General features: G+C 46.9%; 1 protein-coding gene across 4 annotated transcripts in view; it reads right to left on the bottom strand.

The window, feature by feature from the left end:
- Positions 1-22905, bottom strand: part of LOC118088361 (receptor-type tyrosine-protein phosphatase V) — a 57938-nt gene extending 35033 nt beyond the window's left edge. For all 4 annotated transcript variants that reach the window (XM_060277196.2, XM_088673402.1, XM_060277197.2 and 1 more), the window contains exons 1-10: positions 22533-22905; positions 16626-16692; positions 10771-11037; positions 6271-6537; positions 5107-5373; positions 3710-3982; positions 2524-2790; positions 1572-1847; positions 1089-1358; positions 111-380 (exon numbers count right to left, since the gene is read on the bottom strand). In XM_060277196.2, coding sequence (XP_060133179.2) covers positions 111-380; positions 1089-1358; positions 1572-1847; positions 2524-2790; positions 3710-3982; positions 5107-5373; positions 6271-6537; positions 10771-11037; positions 16626-16692; positions 22533-22607 — 2299 coding nt within the window. In that variant the 5' untranslated portion in view covers positions 22608-22905. The remainder of the gene's footprint in view (positions 1-110; positions 381-1088; positions 1359-1571; positions 1848-2523; positions 2791-3709; positions 3983-5106; positions 5374-6270; positions 6538-10770; positions 11038-16625; positions 16693-22532) is intronic.
- Positions 22906-23106: the final 201 nt, after the last annotated feature.

Here is a 23106-nt window from a genome sequence, read left to right as displayed (position 1 = left end):
GGAAAATCCCTTAAAATAAGGGATAACTTGGCAGCTATGCTTAGTGTTGAGTGCGAACCTAACTAGAATGTTTGGCCTGGGAGAAAAGAAAGAAGGGAGCAACAATGTACCTGTGTAGCCAATGGCTGTTTGTGAGGAAATGTGGTGTGGTCCAGCTCTGGAGATAATCTCAACCCGGTACTGAGTCCCTGGCACCAGGCTATCGAGGGTCACCTGGGTAGTTCCATGTGGCACTGAAACATTCCGGATAACGGAGAGAGATTCACCCAAGTAGAGCTGCACCCAGTACTCTCGTCCTCTTCCTGATTCCATCCAGCTCACAGTCAGCTGCTGGGGGCTCTGGCTGCTTTTCACACTGACATTAGCCAGAGATAGAGGATCTGTGGTTGCAACAAAAATTGTGTGTGGGAGGGACATCATGGTGGGGTAAGGAAGCAGGCACATAGCTGCTTTCACAGAGGCATTTTGTGCTAGCTTTAATGTGACATGTATCACTGTGGCATCTTGGGTTGCATCACATCACCATGAGGCTTTTGCCACCTGCTTGCTAAATTCCTAGATTTACACATTCTGTGGTTTAACCAGCAGTGCATTATTGACACTCAAATAATTTTGTTCCAATGCTACGTTACTCAACCTATTCCATACCCTCCAACATTTCTCCGATGGAAATAGGGACATCCCATTCCATAATGATAATTTTACTATTTATACCCCACACATCTACCCCACACATGCACTCTGGGCAGCTTGCAACATATATAAAAACATTACATGCTTTTTAAAAATCAAAAACAAACAAACTTCCCTATACAGGATTGCCTTCAGATGGCTTGGTGGTTGGATAAGTCCATACTGTCCAATATTTCTTCAATGAAAATAGGGGCACCCTAAGTGGGATATTCTGGGATCAAATCAGAAATTGAGGCACCTTCTCTAAATCAGGGACGTCCCTGGAAAATAGGGACACTTGGAGCATCTGCTATTCTTGGGGTTAACAAGAGACTGAGATTGCACCAAATGCTGGAAGCTTAAGAAAGTCTCACTATTGAGGCCTTACACTGTTCAGAAATTCTTTTGATACTCACATGTCCATGCAGAGACCACCTGTGCTGAAGCCCGGTATAGTCCTGCCAGTGCTATAACCTCCAAGAAGTATTGGTTGCCAGGAAGAAGGCCCTCGAAAGTGAAATTCTGCATGCCTGGCCCAATTGAGATGTTCCTCTGCAGAGGATGCTCCTGGCTGTAGAATCGCAAAAAGAGCTGGTCTCTGTCACCTGGAGCCAGGTCCCAAGTGGCAACAAGACTGGGGGACCATCTGCTACTAGCCAGTGTCACCCGTGAAGGAGGCAAAGGGTCTGAAAAGAAATGGATTTCTCAGTGGCTTGTCAGCACCATACAGCAATGCCAGCCCAAGACATTTGCTGTCTGATGCAAGGGACAAGACAGCATCCTCTTCCCTAATTCTCGTACAGAATTCTGGGTAAATAGGGAGACTCAGTGGAAATCAACCAGGGACAGAACTTGCTGGGAGAACCCTCAACTACTTCTCCAGAAAATGGCATACTCACATGTCCAGTCACTGGCTGTTTGAATGATGGATGGATATGGTCCAGCCACTCCCATCATCTTCAGAGTATACTGACGCCCTGGGATCAGCCCGTCAAAGGTGACATTTGTCCTGCCCTTTGTCGCTGTTACATTTTTCACCACCAACTGGGATTTCGTTTCCAAGAGAGTCCCTGCATAATTGCCTCCGACCCCAGAGGAACTCTGCCAAGAAGCCCGTAGTGACCTGGTGCTATGATCGCCATTACTGAGGCTCAGATGCTCCGGAGGCAAAGGATCTGAAAGGAGGAGGAGAATTTCAGGCATTTTTAAGGTTTGTCTCCAGCTTCTTCACCCCTTTGCCTTTGGAAGCCTTAATGCTGCCTGAATAATGACACCAAAGGTGCAGTGGTCCTTTGGGGAAGCTGAGGCTTTGAGATTTGATCAGATCGACTTTATTATTTGCTAATTTGTTGAGGACATATAGCAGCAGTGGCTAGGACTAAGGTGAAACTGTTCAAACTCCCTCCTTACTTTTGCTTCCACCAGGAGGTGTAATACTGCCTATATTCACAGTACTGAAATGTTGTTCTCTTGTAATGTTGTTACATGCTGCTGTTTCATTATTGTGAAATACTTCTTGTTGATTTTGTGGTGTATTGCTGTCAGCTGCTTTGAGCATAAGTGGAAAGGCAGCACACAAATGAAAAGGTGGTGATGGTGACGATAAAGGCGAAAGTGTGAAATGTCAGTCCAGTGCCACCAGTTCTAAAAGAGATCGTGAGCCTTTCAGCTCTAAAATCACCTCCTCACTAAGCTCCAGGCCCTTGGGGGTGACTGAACTTTGACAGGGCCCAGCTGTCTCTCTTGCACCCACCCATATCCCTTTCCCCTTCAATTACCCAAGGAAATTCTTAAGGCCTGGACCTGGCAACCGTGTGCATGACAGCCTATTGGTCTTCCCATGGCACTTACATGTCCAGTTGCTAAGGACGAGGGGCGGGGAGATGTAGGGCCCAGCAATAGTGGAAATCTCCCAGGAATAGCGAGTGCCTGGTATTAACCCTTCGTAGCGCAGACTGTTATGACCCTTAGGCATGGATTTGTTTTGCACCAGCATGTGGGGTTCCGTGGTGTACAATGCTGCCATGTAGCCAGTCCCAGGTGCCTCCTGCCAGTGGGCACGGAGCATGTGGGCACTGCCTTGGCTCGACAAGCTCCCACCTGGCGGAGCTGCAGGATCTGGAAGGGGGAAAGACAGACACAAAATTATGCACAGGGCCTTCTATTAAAGGTTTGGGTAGATCCAAAGTGGGGAGCACCTGTTTGGGAGTGTAGAATGAAAGGGTGACCAAAAAACCACAACCCTTTCCCAGAAGACTCATTGTGATGTTTCTCCCACCCCAGCTTCCAGGATGGAAGATGTACATAATTATCAGAATAGTCTCCTCTTCAGGTCAACTCAAAATACTGGTATTTGTTTTGTCTAACACATAATAACTAAAGCCCCAGCCAAGACAGAGAACTGTTCTCTGGAAGTCTCTCTTCATTGACCCTGACAGATGGTTGGGAATGTTAAACAAACAAAAATCTTGGATTTCTATCCTGCCTTTCTCCCATTATGGAAACCAAGGCAGTGCACATGTGGTTTCCAGGCAGTCACCCATCCATACCCAAACCTGCTTAGCTTCAGCAAGCTGGTGCTCTCATTTGCCTTTGAACCATACCCTATGACCCTGTGATGAAGGAACCTCTTTCCATGGTCCCTTAGGTTGAGATTGATGAAGCATCAGTGTTGGCGCTGAAGACAGTGAGGGCTGGAGTCAACTAACGGGTCCCCACTAGCGCAATGGGTTTTCCCCCACCCTCTCCACCCTCTGTGCCCTCATCTCCAATTGGCTCAGGGGTTGGGGGTTGGGAGAAGCCCCAGAATGGTGTGGGGGAGGAGAGGAGTGGGGAGATAATTCCAAGTAGAAATGCTTGCACTGACAGAGTGATCTCCTTAAAGCTATCTTGAATTCTTCCCTGTGTGTCCTCATCACCTTACCAGGATTCCCTTCAGTCAGGTAACTGAAATACCCTCCCACCCAAAACCAATATCAGAGCATTTCTATAGGAGCCACTGTCTCCCGGCAGGATCTGAACTTCAAGCCCTGCTTACATGTCCAGGCAGAGATGCTCTTTGTAGATGCTTTATGGGGTCCAGCAACAGCGGTCACCAAGGCAATGTAGCTTTTCCCAGGGCTCAGGCTTTGGAAGGTGACCTGTGTGCTGTTCCTTGCCACCGATACATTTCTGACAGGTGTCCTGCTCTCCCCTTCCTGCAGAATCACCAGATAGTACTCTCTTCCTCCAGCTGGTGAGTTCCATGTTGCTTTCAAAGTGTTATTTTTGCCACTGTTGACCAAGCTCACATTGGTTGGTTTCAGGGGGTCTGGGGAAAAATTGAAAGTTCACCATTAATGAATTGCCATGAAACAGGGTATTGTCAGCCTTCCTGAACCTGGTACTGTCCTGATGTATTGGACTACAGCGATGATCATCCCTGACTATTGGTCATGCTGGCCGGGGCTGATGTGAGTTGTAGTTTGGAGGGCACCTGGTTGGAAAAGTGTGATGTGGTAATGGACAGAGCTTATGTCTTTCTTAATTCAGAGACAACATATCATTTTAGGTGCTTTAGGAATAATCAGTAAACAGACTGTGATAGCTTTCCAAACCCTCAGCTGCTCAAATGATTCAGAGTTCTCCATCTCAGCTCTTAGGATAATTGAAGGGTCAAGGTAGCACTGATAAGTGGAGCACCATACTGGAGGTTTGACATCTATTTCAGATGCATATCTGAATGTGATGTAAATAAAGGGGAACGTTTGGGGTGTAGCTGCTCTGCTCTTGAGTTCTATGAGAAATAGGGGAATATTTTGAATGAACATTTACAAACACACACAATGTCAAGTCTCCCTGACGGCAACTACAGTGGATGTAAGGGAAACCCATACTTCAAAGGAAGGAAATGAATTTAGTTGCTTTGCATAATACAAGTGAGGAGAAAACCAAAGGCTCGATTTGCAGGTAGCTTGGATTCCCCAAACATGAAAGCTAGTCAACTGGAATATAGGGATGGCCTTTTAGAAATGGTCATTAGGATCTGAAGGACCCTCCTTCACTAAGAACACACCTACTGACTGGAAAAAGTCCGGCTGACTTCTGGAAATTCTCAACTTTATCGGCACAGCTTTGGTAACGTAAAACACAATGTCTCTTGTTCATGTATTCAGAAAATAAAGTATGGAGCCTCTATTACAGTAGGTATACACAAACACAGAATAATACAAAAAGAACAATAAGACTGTCTTTATTTCACAGCCTTTATTTCATGTGTTTTAGTTATCCCTATTAAACCGAAGCAGATCAAGCTAGGTCTCTCAGAATAAGGACTACCTGTTATTGTAACCCTGCCTTATTCTGTTTCATAGGCTCAAAGTAGCCTCTCATTCCAGTTTAGGCCTGCCTACCTGACTCCCAAGTGCCTTGAACAGTATTCTGCTGCATACTCACATGTGTAAGCTGTGACATTGGGCCCCTCTATCAGGTGAAGCCCAGCTGCTGCGCTGATCTCTAGGCGATAGGGGGTGCCCGGCTGCAGGTGCTGGAAGACGTAACTGGACAGGCCTCTCCTGAGCGACACTGTGCTGCTCTCGGCTGCAGTATGGAGGTTCTGCAGAGTGAGATGGAGCCATTCTGCTCCCTCTGTTTTGGCCCATGAAGCTGTCAGACTGGAGCTGGAGTTGCTATGGAATGCCAGTGCCTTGGGGGCAACAGGAGCTGTTGGGACAAAAGAAAGCTGAAGGGAGTCATCACTCACTACAGGAAACCACCTGCTCCAAGAAGAGGGGTCGCTTTTCAAAGATGCCCCCACTCCATGGAAGTCCCCAGTCCTCAGAAGAGGACACTCCAGCACCCTTGCAAACAAGTCAGTCGGTGAAAGCAGCTAAGCCACTGACATTTTTTTACTTGCTTGCCTTGCTCACACATACGTGTGCCAATTTTTGATGGCACGCTGATAGCCTAAAGCAGAGGTGGCCCTGCAGATGTTGTTGGACTCTAGCTCATATCAGCCCCGGTCACCATGGCCAACAGTCAGTGATGATGTGAGTTATAGTCGAGCAAGAGCCACAACTTCTCCGCCTTTGGACTAACGGAAGAGAAAATGATCAGTTTAGGGATATAAGAGCCCCACCAGAGCTGGCTGAAGTCCCATCTGGCCCAGCATCCTGTTCTCACTGTGGCCATGTGAAGCCGGCAACCAGAACCTGAGTGCCAACAGCAGCGTCTCCCAGTGACTGGTTGTCATCTTTTCCTGCCTGGCTGCTTGAAGGTGAGTCTTACTCCATAGACAACTAAGTTGTCTAAATTGCCTATCTAAATTGTAAGTCGCCTTGGGGACTGCACTGAGCTGAAAGGCAAGTCATAAATCACTTTATAATAAATAGATAAAATGCCAGGCCTCATAAGCTCCACGGGTGTCATAAACTAATCTCAGGCATGGCTAATTAGCCTGTTTACTTTCTTTTCCCCTCACTACTCCTTGAGCATGCAGGAACAATGAGATAACATAGCCCCGCCCAGGTATCTGATTAATTTCTGGAGACGCTCCTGTCTCTACAGAGTTGATTTTATCCTCCAACAACCCCCTCAGGTCAGAGTAGCAACTTTCCATACCGGTCCATTGACGTGCACTGGTGCTCGCTTTGGAATATCCAGCCAGGGTGGTGATTTGCAGGGCATATTCACTGCCAGCTCGCAGCCTCTCAAAGCGGAAGGTGGTGGCCCCTTTAGGGAGAGTCACATTCCTGGCAGGTGCCTGTGAGTCTATGTGGTACAGAACCAGCTGGTAGCCATCTTTCCCGCCAGGAGCTTCACTCCAAGAGGCTACCAACACAGAAGGGCCATCATAGCTGAGAATCACATCCCGCACAGCTGAGGGAGCTAAAACAAGAGGAAGGTTCCAAAACAGAGTTGCCAGTCAGACCCAGGTGGCGCTGTGGTTAAACCACTGAGCCTAGGGCTTGCTGATCAGAAGGTCGGCGGTTCGAATCCCTGTGACGGGGTGAGCTCCTGTTGCTTGGTCCCAGCTCCTGCCAACCTAGCAGTTCGAAAGCACGTCAAAATGCAAGTAGATAAATAGGAACCGCTACAGCGGGAAGGTAAACGGCGTTTCCATGTGCTGCTCTGGTTCGCCAGAAGCAGCTTTGTCATGCTGGCCACATGACCTGGAAGCTGTCTTCGGACAAACGCCGGCTCCCTCGGCCAATAATGCGAGATGAGCGCGCAACCCCAGAGTCGGTCACGACTGGACCTAATGGTCAGGGGTCCCTTTACCTTTACCTTTAAGCATTTCAGAACATTTACCTGATCCCCAAACCTGCTCCTATCCCTCTCAAATCCTGACCAGATTTCTAAAGTATTTTATGTGAGTTCTGTTCTAGCCCATCTGAGGGTTGCAGTTGGAATTGGCCCCACAAAGCATAACCAACGCTCAGGGATGCTGGGAGTTGTACTATAACAACACTTGGAGGGTCACAGGTTCCCCACTGCTGAACTGAAAGATGAACACTTCACAGTGAAAGTCAAATAATGTTTACTCAGAAATAAACCCCACTGTGATTGGGAAAGTGCACCTATGATTGCAGGCTAAAAGCCTCACAGTCCTCAGCTTAGCCTTACGTAAACTCAGCCTGCATGCAGACACAGGAAACAGGAAACAGGGTGTCTATAGGTAAAGAAGTGCTGGGCTGTTGCCAGGGCCAGAATTAAGTATCTTGGTGCCTAGGGCAAAGGACATGAAACACATCTTTAAGTCAACCCCCCCTATTTTATAATGTAAAACATTAACACCAGTTATAATAAAACGATAAACAGCAAGACTTGGATAGACACAGTTAGTGAATATTCATGGATTATTTTAGGAGGTCTGATGACTCTGGAACTGGGAGAACTGACAGCGCCTGGTGCTTCAAAGCTTTGCCTTTCAGATTAAGGCTGTGTACACACTCTGCCTCTGAAATGCACAGCTGCCATTTTATCATGGCCTGCTTTTTTACATAGGACTTTGCAATTGTGCACACCTTTATGCAATGGCACCAGGGGCGTAGCCAGGATGAAAATCAGGGGGCAAGGGGCTCCCTTCTCCCTTGCCAGCTTTCCCTCCTCCCGCCCCGGCGATCGCGGAGGAGGGCAGGAGCGAGGGGGCGCCAGGATCAGCCCGAAATCGGGCTGCTCCGACTCCCTCCTCCCCCTCCGCGATCGGCAGGGGTGAGGGGGAGCCAGGATCACCCCGAAATCGGGCTGCTCCGATCCCCTCCTCCCCCTCTGCAATCGCCGGGGCAGGTGGAGGGAAAGCCCCAGAGCCGCGCAAAGCGGTTGCCTGGCTTTCCCTCCGCCCGCCCCACAGCCAGCCAGGGAGAAGGGAGACGGCACCGGGCGGGCAGCGGGGCAGGCTGGCCAGCGGCCCTGCTTCTAGGGGGGTTTGCCCCCCCTGCCTACGCCCATGAATGGCACAATCTAAAGTCGCAGCTGCTAACCAGGTTGTCTGTAAAACACAGGTGGGCATGTTTTAAAATTAGTGTGCAACACTACTCTCCTGAATTACTGTGTCCACAGACTTTTTATTTTAAAAAAAAATCTGCAGTCTTTGGAAACTGGTGTGCTAATATACCACCATACAGAGGCAACTAAGGTATGATATTGCTTCCTGTTTTGACTATTTCATTCACAGACAAGTTAAATACGGGGAGGGGGAGTGGCACAGTCCTGCAAGGCCAGAAGGTCTGCCCCAATAGGAGGGGACCTGAGAAAGCCTGCTCTGTGTACACACGCTGGCAGCATGCACTTGAGAAGCGCATTCTCAGCACAAAACGGATTATAAGCACTTCAGCAGATCAACCATGAGTGTGGGGGCAGGGATGACATGGGGATGATGTCATGTGTACAGGACCCAAAGAAGGTTTCTGCATCCAGCACCGAATGCGCATTATCACGCAGTATGTACACACCCTAAATATCTGCAGGATTTAAATCATTACTACAACCAATAATCTCACCCAACGCATTATTTTTTAAAAAAGTAAATTTCATTTTAGTAAATAATGCATATAACATGTTTTACGGTACCTTCATTGGAGGTTTTGAAACAGAGGTTGGAAGGCCATACTTAGCTGGGGTTGTGGACTAGAGGACCCTTGGGACTCCTTCCAACTCTACGATTCTATGAATTATGATTTTGGTGGGGACTTGGATCAGGTGCAATCCTACCCTAGCTCCCGCCCTGGTTGTTGCTACACTTCGGAGGCACTTTCACAAGCACAAACTGCAATGAGGTTCTGCTACAGCTTGAATGACAATAAAAAAGCACTTAAATGGTAACATACACCACCTCAGGTGCGTGGCTGTGGTAAGAACAGTTTTTGTGAAAACACAGCATTCAGCAAATTTCAGCTGGTGACTGATACACGAACTTCTGCGATCAAAGGAATTTTCCATAAGCCTGGAAACACTTCTCTGTAACAGAATTGTCTGGGCACAGTTTGTCTGTAATAGAACGACCCATATCAGTTGCTCCAACAGAAAACCTTGGGCTGTTTCTGCAATTAATGGCTCCCACTGTTCCAAAGTCCACAAGGACATTGTGAGACGGTTGTGGTACCATTACATTAGGAATAGGCGTGGAATAACTCTGAGTTAACTTTGCTGCCAGATGCCTGCAGAGCCTGACAATTGCACTCAGTTTCTGTGCAATTCACAGGGAAAGTTTGCAAATCAGTTTGCCTTAGTTGATTTCAATATCATGTAAATTGCAAGCCAGGGAGGAAGATAAAAAAAAAACCTTCTGCAGCTGTACAAAAGAATAAGATGCAAGATGCAGAGTGGTTTGGAGGATAAGCTGTGATCCATCTTAAGAAAACTAACTTGGTAGCAAGTTTCATTCTAACTAATGAGACTTTGCTTCCAAGCAGAAAATACTTAGGATTGCAGCGTTAATAAAAGCAATGTTGCATGCGCAAAACAACATGTTGCTTTTAGCTATATGATTCAGATGTTTCTGGACTGAAATGGCAAATGCTGAGAATGGATAATGAAACAAAGTATTCCCCCTCCCCAGCAAAGCACCTGGAAGTTGTGAACAAGAGAGTATAGTGTTGCATAAACGATGGGCCAGACACAGATTTTATTGGCCCAACTTGGATGTGCAAGCAGAAAAAAATAGCCAGATGTTGCTGCATTTGTGCTAAATACTGAATGTAGAACCGCAAGTACATCATGTTATATTTAGCACAAATGCAGCAACATCTGGCTATTTTTTCTGCTTGCACATCCAAGTTGGGCCAATAAAATGTGTGTCTGGCCCATCGTTTATGCAACACATCGTTTATGCATAGCCTCCCAGAAGCATCTTCTGCCATGTACTTTCAGACTCTAAGGAGGATACGAATGGCAGAGGGTATTAAATGAAAGCAAAAGTCCTAGGTGGCTCCGCTATCCTTTCCTTTCTTTATGGGTAGCTGGTAGCTTTGACAATGAAATGGCAGCTTTGATTTTTGAGGGCAAGGCTTAATGAAATAGTGGAGGCTTGACAGCCATCTGTCAGGAATGCTTTGATGGTGTTTCCTGCTTGGCAGGGGGCTGGACTGGATGGCCCTTGTAGTCTCTTCCAACTCTATGATTCTATGAACTATCTGCTCTAGTGCAAGGCATAGTGCTAGCCAGGTGGGACTTTCCTCCATGGCATAGCAGCTCACAAGCCAGGGTGGTTCGTTGCTTCTATCCTGACCCACTGAGTTGTTCTTTTACTTGTTCAGTAAGCTAGAAAACATCTGAAGGCAGCCCTATTCAGGGAAGGTTTTAATGTATGAAACGTTATTATTTTTTATATTTTGCTGCAAGCCGCCCAGAGTGGCTGGGGAAACCCAGCCAGATGGGTGGGGTATAAACAATAAAATTATGATTATTATTATTATTATAGAAGTGAGCACTTTCAACTTTTGAAGAAAGCACACAGCCAGGAATGTCAAGAGGAGGCCGCCATTACACAATGTGGCATGCAGAGTCTTGAGTGTGTGAATGAAAGCGAGAAAAGGCAATGTCCATATTTCCAAATATAAACCAACTCTATGCTCAGAATAGCCTCACATGGCAAAGTAGATGCTTTTGGCTCCCACTTACCTGTCTGCCCAGTGACTCTCCTGCTGTAGTTCCGTGCACACACCAGCAGCACGGTGACTTCAATGCTGTATCGTGTCCCAGGAAGCAAGCCCTGGAAGTCGAAACTGGTGGCATCGAGCCCAGCTGATCCATTCTGCAGCAAAGAGTCTGTCTTGAAGTCATAAAGGGCTAGTGAAAAGCCCCGGACACCTCCAGAGGGCCTTTCCCAGGTCAAGAGGAGGTAGTCAGAGCGGCCTTGGCTGCTGATGCTCACATTCAGGAGGTGTCCTGGGGAAGATAAACCATAAGGTGCTCAAAACTGTATTATCCTTCAGGGCCTGCTGTCTTCAGCCCCTGGTCCTGAATGGGGTAACTGTGCCCCTGAAGGACCAGGTGCACAGCCTGGGAGTAATTTTGGACTCACAGCTGTCCATGGAGGCACAGGTCAATTCTGTGTCCAGGTCAGCTGTTTACCAGCTCCATCTGGTATGTAGGCTGAGACCCTACCTGCCTGCAGACTGTATCGCCAGAGTGGTGCATGCTCGCTTGGACTACTGCAATCCCTCGCTTGGACTACTGCAATGTGCTCTATGTGGGGCTACCTTTGAAGGTGACCCAAAAACTACAACTAATCCAGAATGCGGCAGCTAGACTGGTGACTGGCAGGGGCTGCCGAGACCACATAACACCAGTCTTGAAAGACCTACATTGGCTCCCAGTACATTTCCAGGTACAATTCAAAGTGTTGGTGCTGACCTTTAAAGCCCTAAACAGCCTCAGTCCAGTATACCCGAAGGAGCGTCTCCACCCCATCGTTCTGCCCAGACACTGAGGTCCAGCGCCGAGGGCCTTCTGGCGGTTCCCTCGCTGCAAGAAGCCAAGTTACAGGGAACCAGGCAGAGGGCCTTCTCTGTAGTGGCACCCACCCCGTGGAATGCCCTCCCACCAGATGTCAAAGAGAATAACAACTACCAGACTTTTAGAAGACATCTGAAGGCAGCCCTGTTTAAGGGAAGCTTTTAATGCTTGACACAATATTGTATTTTAATATTTTGTTGGAAGCCGCCCAGAGTGGCTGGGAAAACCCAGCCAGATGGGTGGAAAACAAACAAACAAACAACCCCAAAGCCTGTTCTCTATCTGACATAGATCAATAACACCTTCATCACCTAGGTGAGTAGGCAATGCGATGCTATCCAGATGTTGTGGGTTCCATATTATTATTTATTTTTAAAAAATAATTGTATACCATAAGCTGTCACAGACACACACAGAGACACTAAAAGGCATATAAGAATTTAAAAACAGATCATGAGCCAACTATGTTTCTTTGTTGACTCTATAAGTGTGGCAGCACATAAAAGTTTTCTGCAAACACCTGTTGGATCTCTATTGGAAGAGCATTCCACGTGACTGAGCCAGTGACATTAAAGGCTCAGTTTCACGTTGATGTCAAATGAGCCACACAGACTCAGGGGAGTTCCCTTCATTCCTGACCACAGGCCATGTTGCCTGGGGCTGGTGAGAGTTGCAGTCCAAAGCAAACTGGAAAGCACAACATTGGCTACGCCTGATCTGGGCCAAAAAGTCGGAGGCCCTTGAGATATCAACAAAGCCTCCTCACTCTCATGCTGAGCCTGAGCGAGAATGGTTGGTTTATAAAAAGGAACAATAGTATGGCAGGCAAATCCACTGCATTAGAATAGTCATGTTTTAAATCTTTAGCATCTACAATTGCTAAACACCAGACAGGAAAATCATAAGTTGATCTGCTAAGACCACCAGCAATTTTGAAGCGGTCAAAGGGGGGGGGCAGCACTACATGATTCATTGCCTGTAGTCAAGCCCCACAATTCAACCACATTTGTTCCAGCTCCTTAGAAAGGAACTCAATATTTACATCAGGCATTCCTGAAACTGATGACACCCTCAGCCTGAAATGCAAATAAGAGACTGAAAAATCCAGTCCGACTCCCAGGCACATCCTTCTACGAGTCAGATCCAGAAGAGAAAATAACTTGTCACCTATGGCTCCCAGATAAAGGTGCCCCAATGCATCATGAATGATCTACAGCCTATCCTGGACAATTCCACAGGCCTTGGGTGGTAGCCCTGTCCACACTTGCAGAAAGCCCCTAAATTGAAACTGGCTAGCCACTAGCAACAAGTAACCATCAAATGGAGTCAGAAACCTAAGGACCCGATTCTGCAACAAACCCAGATGCCAACTCTACCTCCGTTTGCATACAAGCAACAATATTACAGACATCATCCATAAAGCCAACCATACCATCAGGTGTTCATTCACCTGCTCATCTTCCAATGCATTATGTGTAATTTTTGTAATGCCTTCTGGTGTCTACCTAGGACAGGCATCCCCAAACTTGGCCCTCCAGCTGCTTTGGGACTACAATTTCCATCATCCGTGACCACTGGTCCTGTTAGTTAGGGATGATGGGAGTTGTAGTCCCAAAACAGCTGGAGGGCCGAGTTTGGGGATGCCTGACCTAGAACAAGCAGGTCAGTCTCTACAGAAAAGAATAAAGCAACACAAAAATGGCAATATTCAGAAACCATTGGCAGTGTTTAGAAAACACTTTGTTCCTAACCTAAAAGCCATCATTTTTCTGTGAAGGCACTTCATTCCAGCGTGAAATGGCATCAACATAGATAATAGTTTCCTCTCCCACTGCAGGTAGGTAATTTAAACATTAGCATAGTGAAGCTAGGAAAGTTGTGTTATTGCACATTGCTGTTGTGATTGGCCACTGTGTTTATTTTGTTGACATATAAGCTTTGTGCAGAATCACCATAGGTTATAGCCCTGTTCAGGCAATGGGGCATGTTTTTGTGCGCAATGGTGGGACGTGGTGGGTTTCATCCAGTCATACAAGTACTGAAATCTTTGTCTGCAATGTGTATGCACATGTACATGTGTACGGACATAGGCAGTGAGAACATACATACTGCAGAAGATGCATTCATTGTACCAAGATCAGCCTATGTAATGAGTTGGAGCCACCTTCTCAACTCTGGCATTGCTGCAGCTTACCTAGATGGGACTGGTGAGGATGGTCAAGTTAGGGCTGCAACTGTGCAGTGGTGAGTGCACCAGATTGGTTCCATCAGTGCACTTGTGCAGGTCTGACCTTACCACTGCCATGACCCTGTCCTAAGAGGTTCTGTGGCTCCACCGCACCCCACAAGCTGCTACTGCATTGTTGTTGTTTAGTTGTTTGGTTGTATCCGATTCTCTGTGACCCCATGGACCAGAGCACGCCAGACACTTCTGTCTTCCACTGCCTCCCGGAGTTTCGTCAAATTCACATTGGTAGCTTCAAAAACACTCTCCAACCATCTCATCCTCTGTTGTCCCCTTCTCCTTGTGCCCTCAATCTTTCCCAGCATCAGGGTCTTTTCCAGGGAGTCTTATCTTCTCATGAGATGGCCAAATTACTGGTGCCTCAGCTTTAGTATCTGTCCTTCCAGTGAGCACCCAGGGTTGATTTCCTTCAGAATGGATAGGTTTGATCTTCTTGCAGTCCATGGGACTCTCAAGAGTCTCTTCCAGCACCATAATTCAAAAGCATCAATACTTCGATGATCAGCCTTCTTTATGATCCAGCTCTCACTTCCATACATCACTACTGGAAAAACCATAGCTTTAACTATACGGACCTTTGTCGGCAAGGTGATGTCTCTGCTTTTTAAGATGCTGTCTAGGTTTGTCATCGCTTTTCTCCTAAGAAGCAGGCGTCTTTTAATTTCATGACTGCTGTCACCATCTGCGGTGATCATGGAGCCCAAGCCTGATATTGCCTAAACAGAGCCTGCCACTCCTGCATTTCATGCTATTTGGTTCCATTGTTTACAATCTTTCCCCTCTATGCCCATGTATATCCACTAACTGTGCATAACTCTTCATGCATCAGAAGATGTGAACTCTAGTCGATGACAGCTTATGTCACAATGCATCTGCTGGCCTTTCAGGTTCCACAATACTTTGGTATGCCCCCCCCCCCCGGTGGAGATAATTATGAGTTTTGGATGCAAGATCTGCAAACACCTTGGGTGGTTTCATTAGGTGAATTAGCAGTCTAAGGCAGACCTTGCCCTGCTCCTTTCTAATTCTAACCCACTGTGGAGAAGTATCTACATAATGAAGTCTTAATGTGTTCCTAGGATTGCAGTGTAATTCTCTCTGGAAACAAAGGCTTTACTTAATGCTTTGCTGATGTATTAGAAGTGTGTGTAATGTTCTGTTTACCTGCTTGCCGGCAAAATCTGTGTGCAACCTGTGCTACTTTTGCATGTTGTAATTATTAATATATTCCTGGTGGCTTGTGTTGAACTCACCTATGTGGAAATTCTGCATGCTGCAATTAATGGTTGAGCAAACATGGATCCAGGTTAATTAATATTTATAAAAACGTCAAGGTTTTATAACTATATAACCTTTAGAAGACATCTGAAGACGGCTCTGTATAGGGAAACTTTTTAATGCGTAATGTTTTATTATGCTTTTATTTACGTTGGAAGTGACCCAGTCAGGGTATGATGATGATGATGATGATGATGATGATGATGATGATGGAAATGCTAGATCTGTGCAGTCCCTGAGTTAAGAGAATTTGGCTTGACTTGGTTGCCGCGAGGAAAGCAATAATAACTTTTGCCAATACGTTTTGGACCTTTCCTTCACAATATTCTCCACCCCTGCAAGTATTAGGTAGCTTACAGAATTCAACATCTATTTTTATGGGAAAGGAGAACACTTGTAGAATGCTGCTGTCACTTTTCATGATCTTGAATGTGCCCCTTGCTTGCCTAAACAGATCTGACACTTAACAGTTCTTTGTTTCGCAAAGGCGGTTCAGAAGCTTTTGTTTACTACTGTGTATCTCTAGCTACTTGAAAACACACTGAAATTCATACACAGAAAAGGTGAACAATAGTTTGGAGAATCGCCTGAATAAGGGAGGCATAATACAATTTGGCACTGGCTCCAGGTTTCTTTTTACCTAGAAACAGTCTGTAGAAACATGGTGCCGGGAAAAGAATATTTTCCTAGGTACGTGCATTGCTGCATGGAAAGTGGTAGTGCAAATGTCACAAACACTTATAGGACATATGATACAGAACTTGTGTTGTGTTGTGGACAAAGTGTAAGAATACGACAGAGGAAACCTAGACTCAGTCATGAAGCTTAGAAGGTGATGTTGGCATAGTCACTGTCCCTTAAGCCTTAGGTACAACCCTGGGTGAGGATAAAACTGGGGAAACCATGAATATTGCTCGGAAGGAAAATTAGAGACCGCAACACAATCTCCACCCTCCTTCCTTCATTGTCTACTATTTTAATTAGACACACTCACACTCACACACATAGTAGTAGTACCGGTAGTAGTACCCCACCCATCTGACTGGGTTGCCCCAGCCTCCTATAAAGGGTTTGCCGTCTCCCAACATGCACAATGAGCCAATTCTTTTTAAAAGTGGTGGACTGTAGGAATGCCACCACCACCCCGGCACACACAAATGCCACAAATAGTTTTCAGTGACTCTTTGGATTAAGGAGGGTTTTTCAAGCTGTGTCCTTCCCCATGAAGCTCAACCCCATAAAAGCCAGGTGGAAGTTGAAGGCTGAGCTGCACTGGGGAGAAAAAGTATCTCCCCCTCTTCTTCAGGGAAAAGAAGGTGAGAACATTGAGGGACACTTTCCCATTACATTCTCACACCCTTAGGTCTCCCTCACGCCCTCACTTTGTCCCTTGGAGCGATCTCTAGGGAAATATATCTGGCTCCAGTGGATATTCCAGTGATAGTCCAGATTTCCCTGTCTGGGAACTCCCAGGGGTGAGGAGCAGAAAACTCACCTTTCTCGTCAGGCAATCCTTCCACTCCTGGATTCCTTTGCCAATCTGTTTGGTTGCATCTGTCAGCCTATGAGATTGAAATTAGTAAAATCCTTAGTGGTGTCTGGGTAGAAGCAAGGCTCAGAAAAAGACTGCATCTCTATTCTGCCATAAAAACAAAGAGACACAACACCTCTAATGTTATGGCACCCCAGTGGTGTGGAATCTGTGACCCTCCAGATGTTGCTGAACTCCGACTCCCATTGCCCCCAGTGAGCATGGCCAATGGTCACAGATGATAGGGCCACAGGTTTCCACGCCCCTGAGATACCCACCTCTATGCCTGGTCCCTCACACTTGCAGTATGTGGAGGGGGACACCTCTCTGATTAGAATCACTAAGTCCTGCCATCCCTATCCTGGTGCCCTCCAGATGTATTGGACTCCAGCTCCTATCATCCCCATCCAGAATAGTTAATGGCCAGGGATGGGTCCATGAATCTATTTTAAAACAGAAGTGCATCCTCTCTAGACATTGCTACCACGGCCTCAAAGGGGAAGAGAGTTTGCATCCAAATGGATGGGCACAGCACGGAATACCTGAGTGGTGAAAGGCTACATCTTCTTTTCACAGTCAAGGGCTCAGCGTTGACCCTTCGTTTGTCTGCTGTCGAGAGCTGTCCAACTACAGATCCTACCTAGACTGGCTTACAGGAACTGTAAGGTCTTGCTGCCAGCATCCCTTCCCAGCTTGGTACGTCTCTCTGGAAGCCAGACTTGTTGCTGGGCACAGCCAAGCCCTGCCTCTTGCATTGTTTCTCTTTGTGGCATTATCCAGGTTGCTTCCTTTGTAACAAGGGTCAGGTCATTATGCTGCAGCTGTAGAGGGCTCCCCGGTTCTCCCCATTTTGGTATGTGGCCAGTAAAGGCCAGTGCCTGAAGTAAACAATTAGGGCCAAACTAGGCATAACATGCAGTCAATGTTCCCTCACAGGTGTTTTTTATACGTGTGTGTGTGCAACAACTTTATAAATCTGCATACAGTATGTGAACATAAATAGAGGAACAGTGATAGGAAGGTGGTATGTCTTTCCCCACTTTTACCAAAAGCTAAGATACTTGTGGGTGGAAGAACAGTTGGGGGGAGGGGGGAGATTATAAATGAAAGAAATGGGGGTGGGGTCAAGCACACGGACACCACACTTTCCCTCCACTTAAATTTGTAACCTCCTAAGGCTTTTTTATTTTTTATGATGGGGAAAGTTACACCCAACTGCATAAAATGTGTAGATTTTGCCTCCACTCTAGTTGCAGCCCTATGGCGATAGTTAGGTTGGAGGAACATGAAGTTGGAAAAGCCAGGAAGAAATGATCTGTGGGAGTTCCTCCTCTTTGCATCAGGTTGAGTTTAAGCTCTGCTGTCCTAATTTGGCTCCTAATTTTACAATGAGATTTGGACAAGAACAAAACCCCCTAAGATTTGCTTATCAGGGTCTGACCAAAAAGATTCCCCTTATCCAGCATTCTGTCTCCTATAATGGCAACCACCAAGGTTGCCAGCTGAAAGGAACAGGTCTGCTTTTCACAGCAGGTTGATGTGTAGAAATCAGTGGGTACAATGTTTGTTTTTTTGCAGCATGGAAATAAACATTATCCGGGGCCAGATTCAACTAACTGGTCCTGCTAGCAGAAGCCCATAAAAGGGCACAATGGGGCTTCCCCCCAACCCAACAAATTAGTGCCAGTGGGGGGTCAGCAGGACCCCCCCCCGGAACAGCATGTATGGGGAGATAATTTCATTGGGCAAGCAGAAATGCATTCTGATGGAACGTTTGTAGCAATGTGAATTCCTGAATTCCTCCCAATGTCTGTACATCAAGTTGCTGTTAAAGGCACAGCTACAGGGACTGGAAAGGATGGAAGCTGGCAACTCTCCCAGCTGGATGACCCTGGATTGCTCACTACTAGCAAGGCATGCTGGAATAACTTTCTCCTATTGTATCCCTCCCCCCAACATCCATTAATCCTGAACAGTGAATTTCTATTCATGAAAGGTGGAAGGAAGTTCTGTCCTTCAAGATTATTACTGCATGGGTTTCTGAAAAACGGGCCATGCCAGACTAATCTGATCTCATTTCTTGACAGAATTACAAGCCTGGTAGATGAAGGGAACGCTGTGGATATAGCCTATCTTGATTTCAGCAAGGCCTTTGACAAGGTGCCCCATGATATTCTAGTAAAGAAGCTGGTAAAATGTGGGCTAGACAATGCTACCATTCAGTGGATTTGTAACTGGCTGACTGACCAAACCCAAAGGGTGCTCATCAATGGCTCCTCTTCATCCTGGAGAGAAGTGACCAGTGGGGTGCCACGGGGTTCTGTCTTGGGCCCAGTCTTATTCAACATCTTTATCAATGACTTGGATGATGGGCTTGAGGGCATCCTGATCAAGTTTGCAGATGACACGAAATTGAGAGGGGTGGCTAATACCCCAGAGGACAGGATCACACTTCAAAATGACCTTAACAGATTAGACAACTGGGCCAAAGCAAACAAGATGAATTTTAACAGGGAGGTATGTAAACTACTACACTTGGGGGGGGGGGAGATGAAAGGCACAAATACAGGATGGGTGACACCTGGCTTGAGAGCAGTACATGTGAAAAGGATCTAGGAGTCTTGGTAGACCACAAACTTGACATGAGTCAACAGTGTGATGCAGCAGCTAAAAAAGCCAATGCAATTCTGGGCTGCATCAATAGGAGTATAGCATCTAAATCAAGCGAATTAATAGTACCACTGTATTCTGCTCTGGTCAGACATCAACTGGAGTATTGTGTCCAGTTCTGGGCACCACAGTTCAAGAAGGATACTGAAAAGCTGGAACATATCCAGAAGAGGGCAACCAAAACAGTCAAAGGCCTGGAAACGATGCCTTATGAGGAACGGCTTAGGGAGCTGGGTATGTTTAGCCTGGAGAAGAGAAGGTTAAGGGGTGATATGATAGCCGTGTTGAAATATATTAAAGGATGTCATATAGAGGAGGGAGAAAGGTTGTTTTCTGCTGCTCCAGAGAAGCGGACACAGAGCAATGGATTCAAACTACAAGAAAGAAGATTCCACCTAAACATTAGGAAGAACTTCCTGACAGTAAGAGCTGTTCGGTAGTGGAATTTGCTGCCAAGGAGTGTGGTGGAGTCTCCTTCTTTGGAGGTCTTTAAGCAGAGGCTTGACGGCCATATGTCAGGAATGCTTTGATGGTGTTTTCTGCTTGGCAGGGGGTTGGACTGGATGGCCCTTGTGGTCTCTTCCAACTCTATGATTCTATGATTCTATACTAGTTGTCATTGAACAATCCTGACTTTTGACATTCATTTTTAAAGGTATTTATGCTAGTGCGGCCATCATTACAGCTTGTCGGAATGATTTCCACATATGAATTGTGTGTGATGATGCATACTGTTTTGTTTGTTCTGAATATGCTGCTGAATATCATGTTATCAAAACCAAGATCTAGTGTAGGCGTTACCAACAAGGCACCCTATAGACATTGCTGGACCCCAGCTCCTATTATCACCAGCCGGTATAACAAGGGTCAAGGATTATGGGAGTCCAACATCTCTGGACTCCCAGAGACCTACCCAAATGAAAAAGAGGATTTTCAAAGGCTTGCAAGTATGTAAATCTTATGGTTGGAATAGCATCTCATGCAATGCATCTGGGGAATTCTCACAAGTGGCAGGACAATGCAACACCAGTCCCTGTCCTCGGCCTCACCCTGCCTCCAGGAGGGTTCTCATAGCATGAAGAAAGTGATCAGGATCACCAGGGGAATCACCTGCCTGGCTGAACAACCCTCTCTAGAGCGGAGCCGACATTTCTTAGAAGATAAAAAATGTGGGTTTTTTTCTTTCTTTCTCTTATTTCATTCTTCCCCCTCCTCCCAAAAAGAGAAAGCTGTTTTGCAGAATTTTCTGCTAATATTATCCACCTTTTGTGGTGCCATCATTCCCCTCCATCTCCTGCATGATCCCGAATGATGCTAGGACCCTTTGGCAACAAAGCGGGTGGGGACCTGGGGATGGAGAAGTTGGGCTAACTGCCACACCTAATGATGACATATAATAATGAGAATAACTTCTCCTCTCTCTGGAGAAATGCTCTGAAACACAAGTTTTTTTCTGTACACAAATAGAGTGGAGAATTTGGGGAGGCCAAAATCCTGAACTGGCACATGGAGTCAATGAACAAATCAGACCAAAAGCCTATCTAGTCCAGCATCCTGTTCTCACAGTGGCCTATGGGAAGGACATGAGCTCAATGGCCCCCTCCAACAACTACAGTGATACAGTCTCTGATTCAGGCAGTAGTATATAAGGCCATTGTGGCTAGTAGCTGTTGATAGCCTCCGTGAATTTGTTGAATCCCCCTTTAAAGCCACCCAAGTTGGTGGCCATTACTACATCTTGCGGTGCTTCCTTTTGCTTGTCCTAAATGTCCCAATATTCAACTTCATTGGACAACCCTGGGTTTTGGTTATTATGAGAGAGTTCTAATCTTCTCTCTGTCCACACAAGGTATAATTTCCATCTCCTACATCCCTCCTTGTTTGCTCCCCCCTCCCCAGAGCAAAGAAAGGCCCCAGGTGTTGTGACCTTTCCTTGTACAAGAACTGACATGGCCCCTGATCATTTTGCTTGCCCCTTTCTGCACCTTTCCCAGATCTACAATATCCTTTTTGAGGTGCAGCAACCAGAACTGTACACAGTATTCCAGGTCTGGCCGCAACGTAGATTTGCGTAAAGGCAAATTTCTACAACTATCAATGCATTGTGAGGGGGAAAGGAGGAACTAGGCCCTTAATGGAAACAGGTCACAGAGCTGCGCCTGATGAGGGTTCATGTGCTCCAGGCGGGGTGTGTGTGTGTGTGTGTGTGGGAAGCATGCATAAGTCCGGAGAGGCTGGCAGGAAACACCCAAGTAGGACTAAAAGTATAGAGTATAAAGTATAATAATGAAGTTCATTCCAGCACAGACTCAGCATCCAGACTAGGAACTCGGTGTGCTTCTGAGTTGGGCAGGTGAAGAAGAAGAAGAAGAGTTTGGATTTGATATCCCGCTTTATCACTACCCTAAGGAGTCTCAAAGCGGCTAACATTCTCCTTTCCCTTCCTCTCCCACAACAAACACTCTGTTAGGTGAGTGGGGCTGAGAGACTTCAAAGAAGTGTGACTAGCCCAAGGTCACTCAGCAGCTGCATGTGGAGGAGCAGAGACGCGAACCCGGTTCCCCAGATTACAAGTCGACTACTCTTAAAACCACTACACCACACTGGCGTGAGGTGTGAGCAGTGGCAGAATGTGCCACACACACTGAACACCAGGGCAATTACTCACGACTAGCTCCCATCTCTGTTTACAGGCTCACTGTGTGGCTTTGCCTCCTCACACAGGAAGCTACCTTTTCCCAAGTCAGACCCTTGGTCCAACCAGCCCGGTATTATCTATTCTGATTGGCAGCAGCTTTCTGGGGTTTCAGGTAGGGGTCCATCTCCTACCTGGAGATGCTGGGGATTGAACCCGAGACCTTCTCCATGTGCCCTACTCCTAGGCCATGCCCCGTTCCTGAGCACTGTGAATCCCCATGCGCCACAATAAGTGTCTTCCTGTCCTGTTAACACACTGCCTTGGCACAGGGCTCTGTGGTCTCATTTAGAGGAGAGGCCGGGGGAAGCTCCTGGAGGGAGCCAGGCTTCTCTAATGGGCAATGGTGCTAATTCAGTGCAGCTGTGTGGCCAGCAGGCAGGAATGCTCTCATCCCCCAGCGGAGCAGGGAAATGCAGGCTGACTATAACTCGGAGGAGCCGGCCTCCACCGCCAGCAAGGAAAGGCACTGGGAGAGGGAGGGAGGGAGAGAAACGTGGACTCACCTCAACCACAGCTTGCAGATGCCCCTGCAAAGAGGCCCATCCCATAGGCGGCAGCAGCAGCAGCAGCCACAGCATCTGGTGGAGAGAGGGGAACGAGGAGCAGAGAAAGGCAGCCACAGCAGAAAGTTATAGTCCTCTTCGAAGAGCAGCTGCCCTCCTCATCCAGCTGTCCCTACGGCAACTCCTGCAGACTTCCCTCGCTGGCGTGTGACATCAGGGCCCTGGCATGCAGGATGCCAGCTACAGCCGCCAGTTTACCAGGGAGTTCAAAGGTGTATGTGTGAGTTTGCGAGAGGCTCTGCATTGAGAGGACGCGAAGCGTGTGCCTGTGTCTTTGAGAGAGGGAGAGTGTGCTGCGTTCCTCTCCCTGTGCGAGAGAGGCTGTACGTGTGTGGCTGCGTGTGTGAGCAAGCCTTGCCAGCACTGTTCCTCCATGTGGGAGTGTCTGTTTCTATGGGTGTGTGTCTCCAAGAGGACGTCTTTTGTCCTGGGTTTTTGTTTTGTTTTTTTAGACATTTTCTTTGAGAATAAGTTTGTCGAAGTTGCTGGGGAGGGACAGGGGGGTTGTTTACTC

Source organism: Zootoca vivipara, chromosome 7 (assembly GCF_965207765.1).
Source record: "Zootoca vivipara chromosome 7, rZooViv2.hap1.1, whole genome shotgun sequence".
Classification (NCBI taxonomy): Eukaryota; Metazoa; Chordata; class Lepidosauria; order Squamata; family Lacertidae; genus Zootoca; species Zootoca vivipara.
Note: the sequence above shows the minus strand (reverse complement) of the source record. Positions and strands in the feature narration are given on the sequence as shown.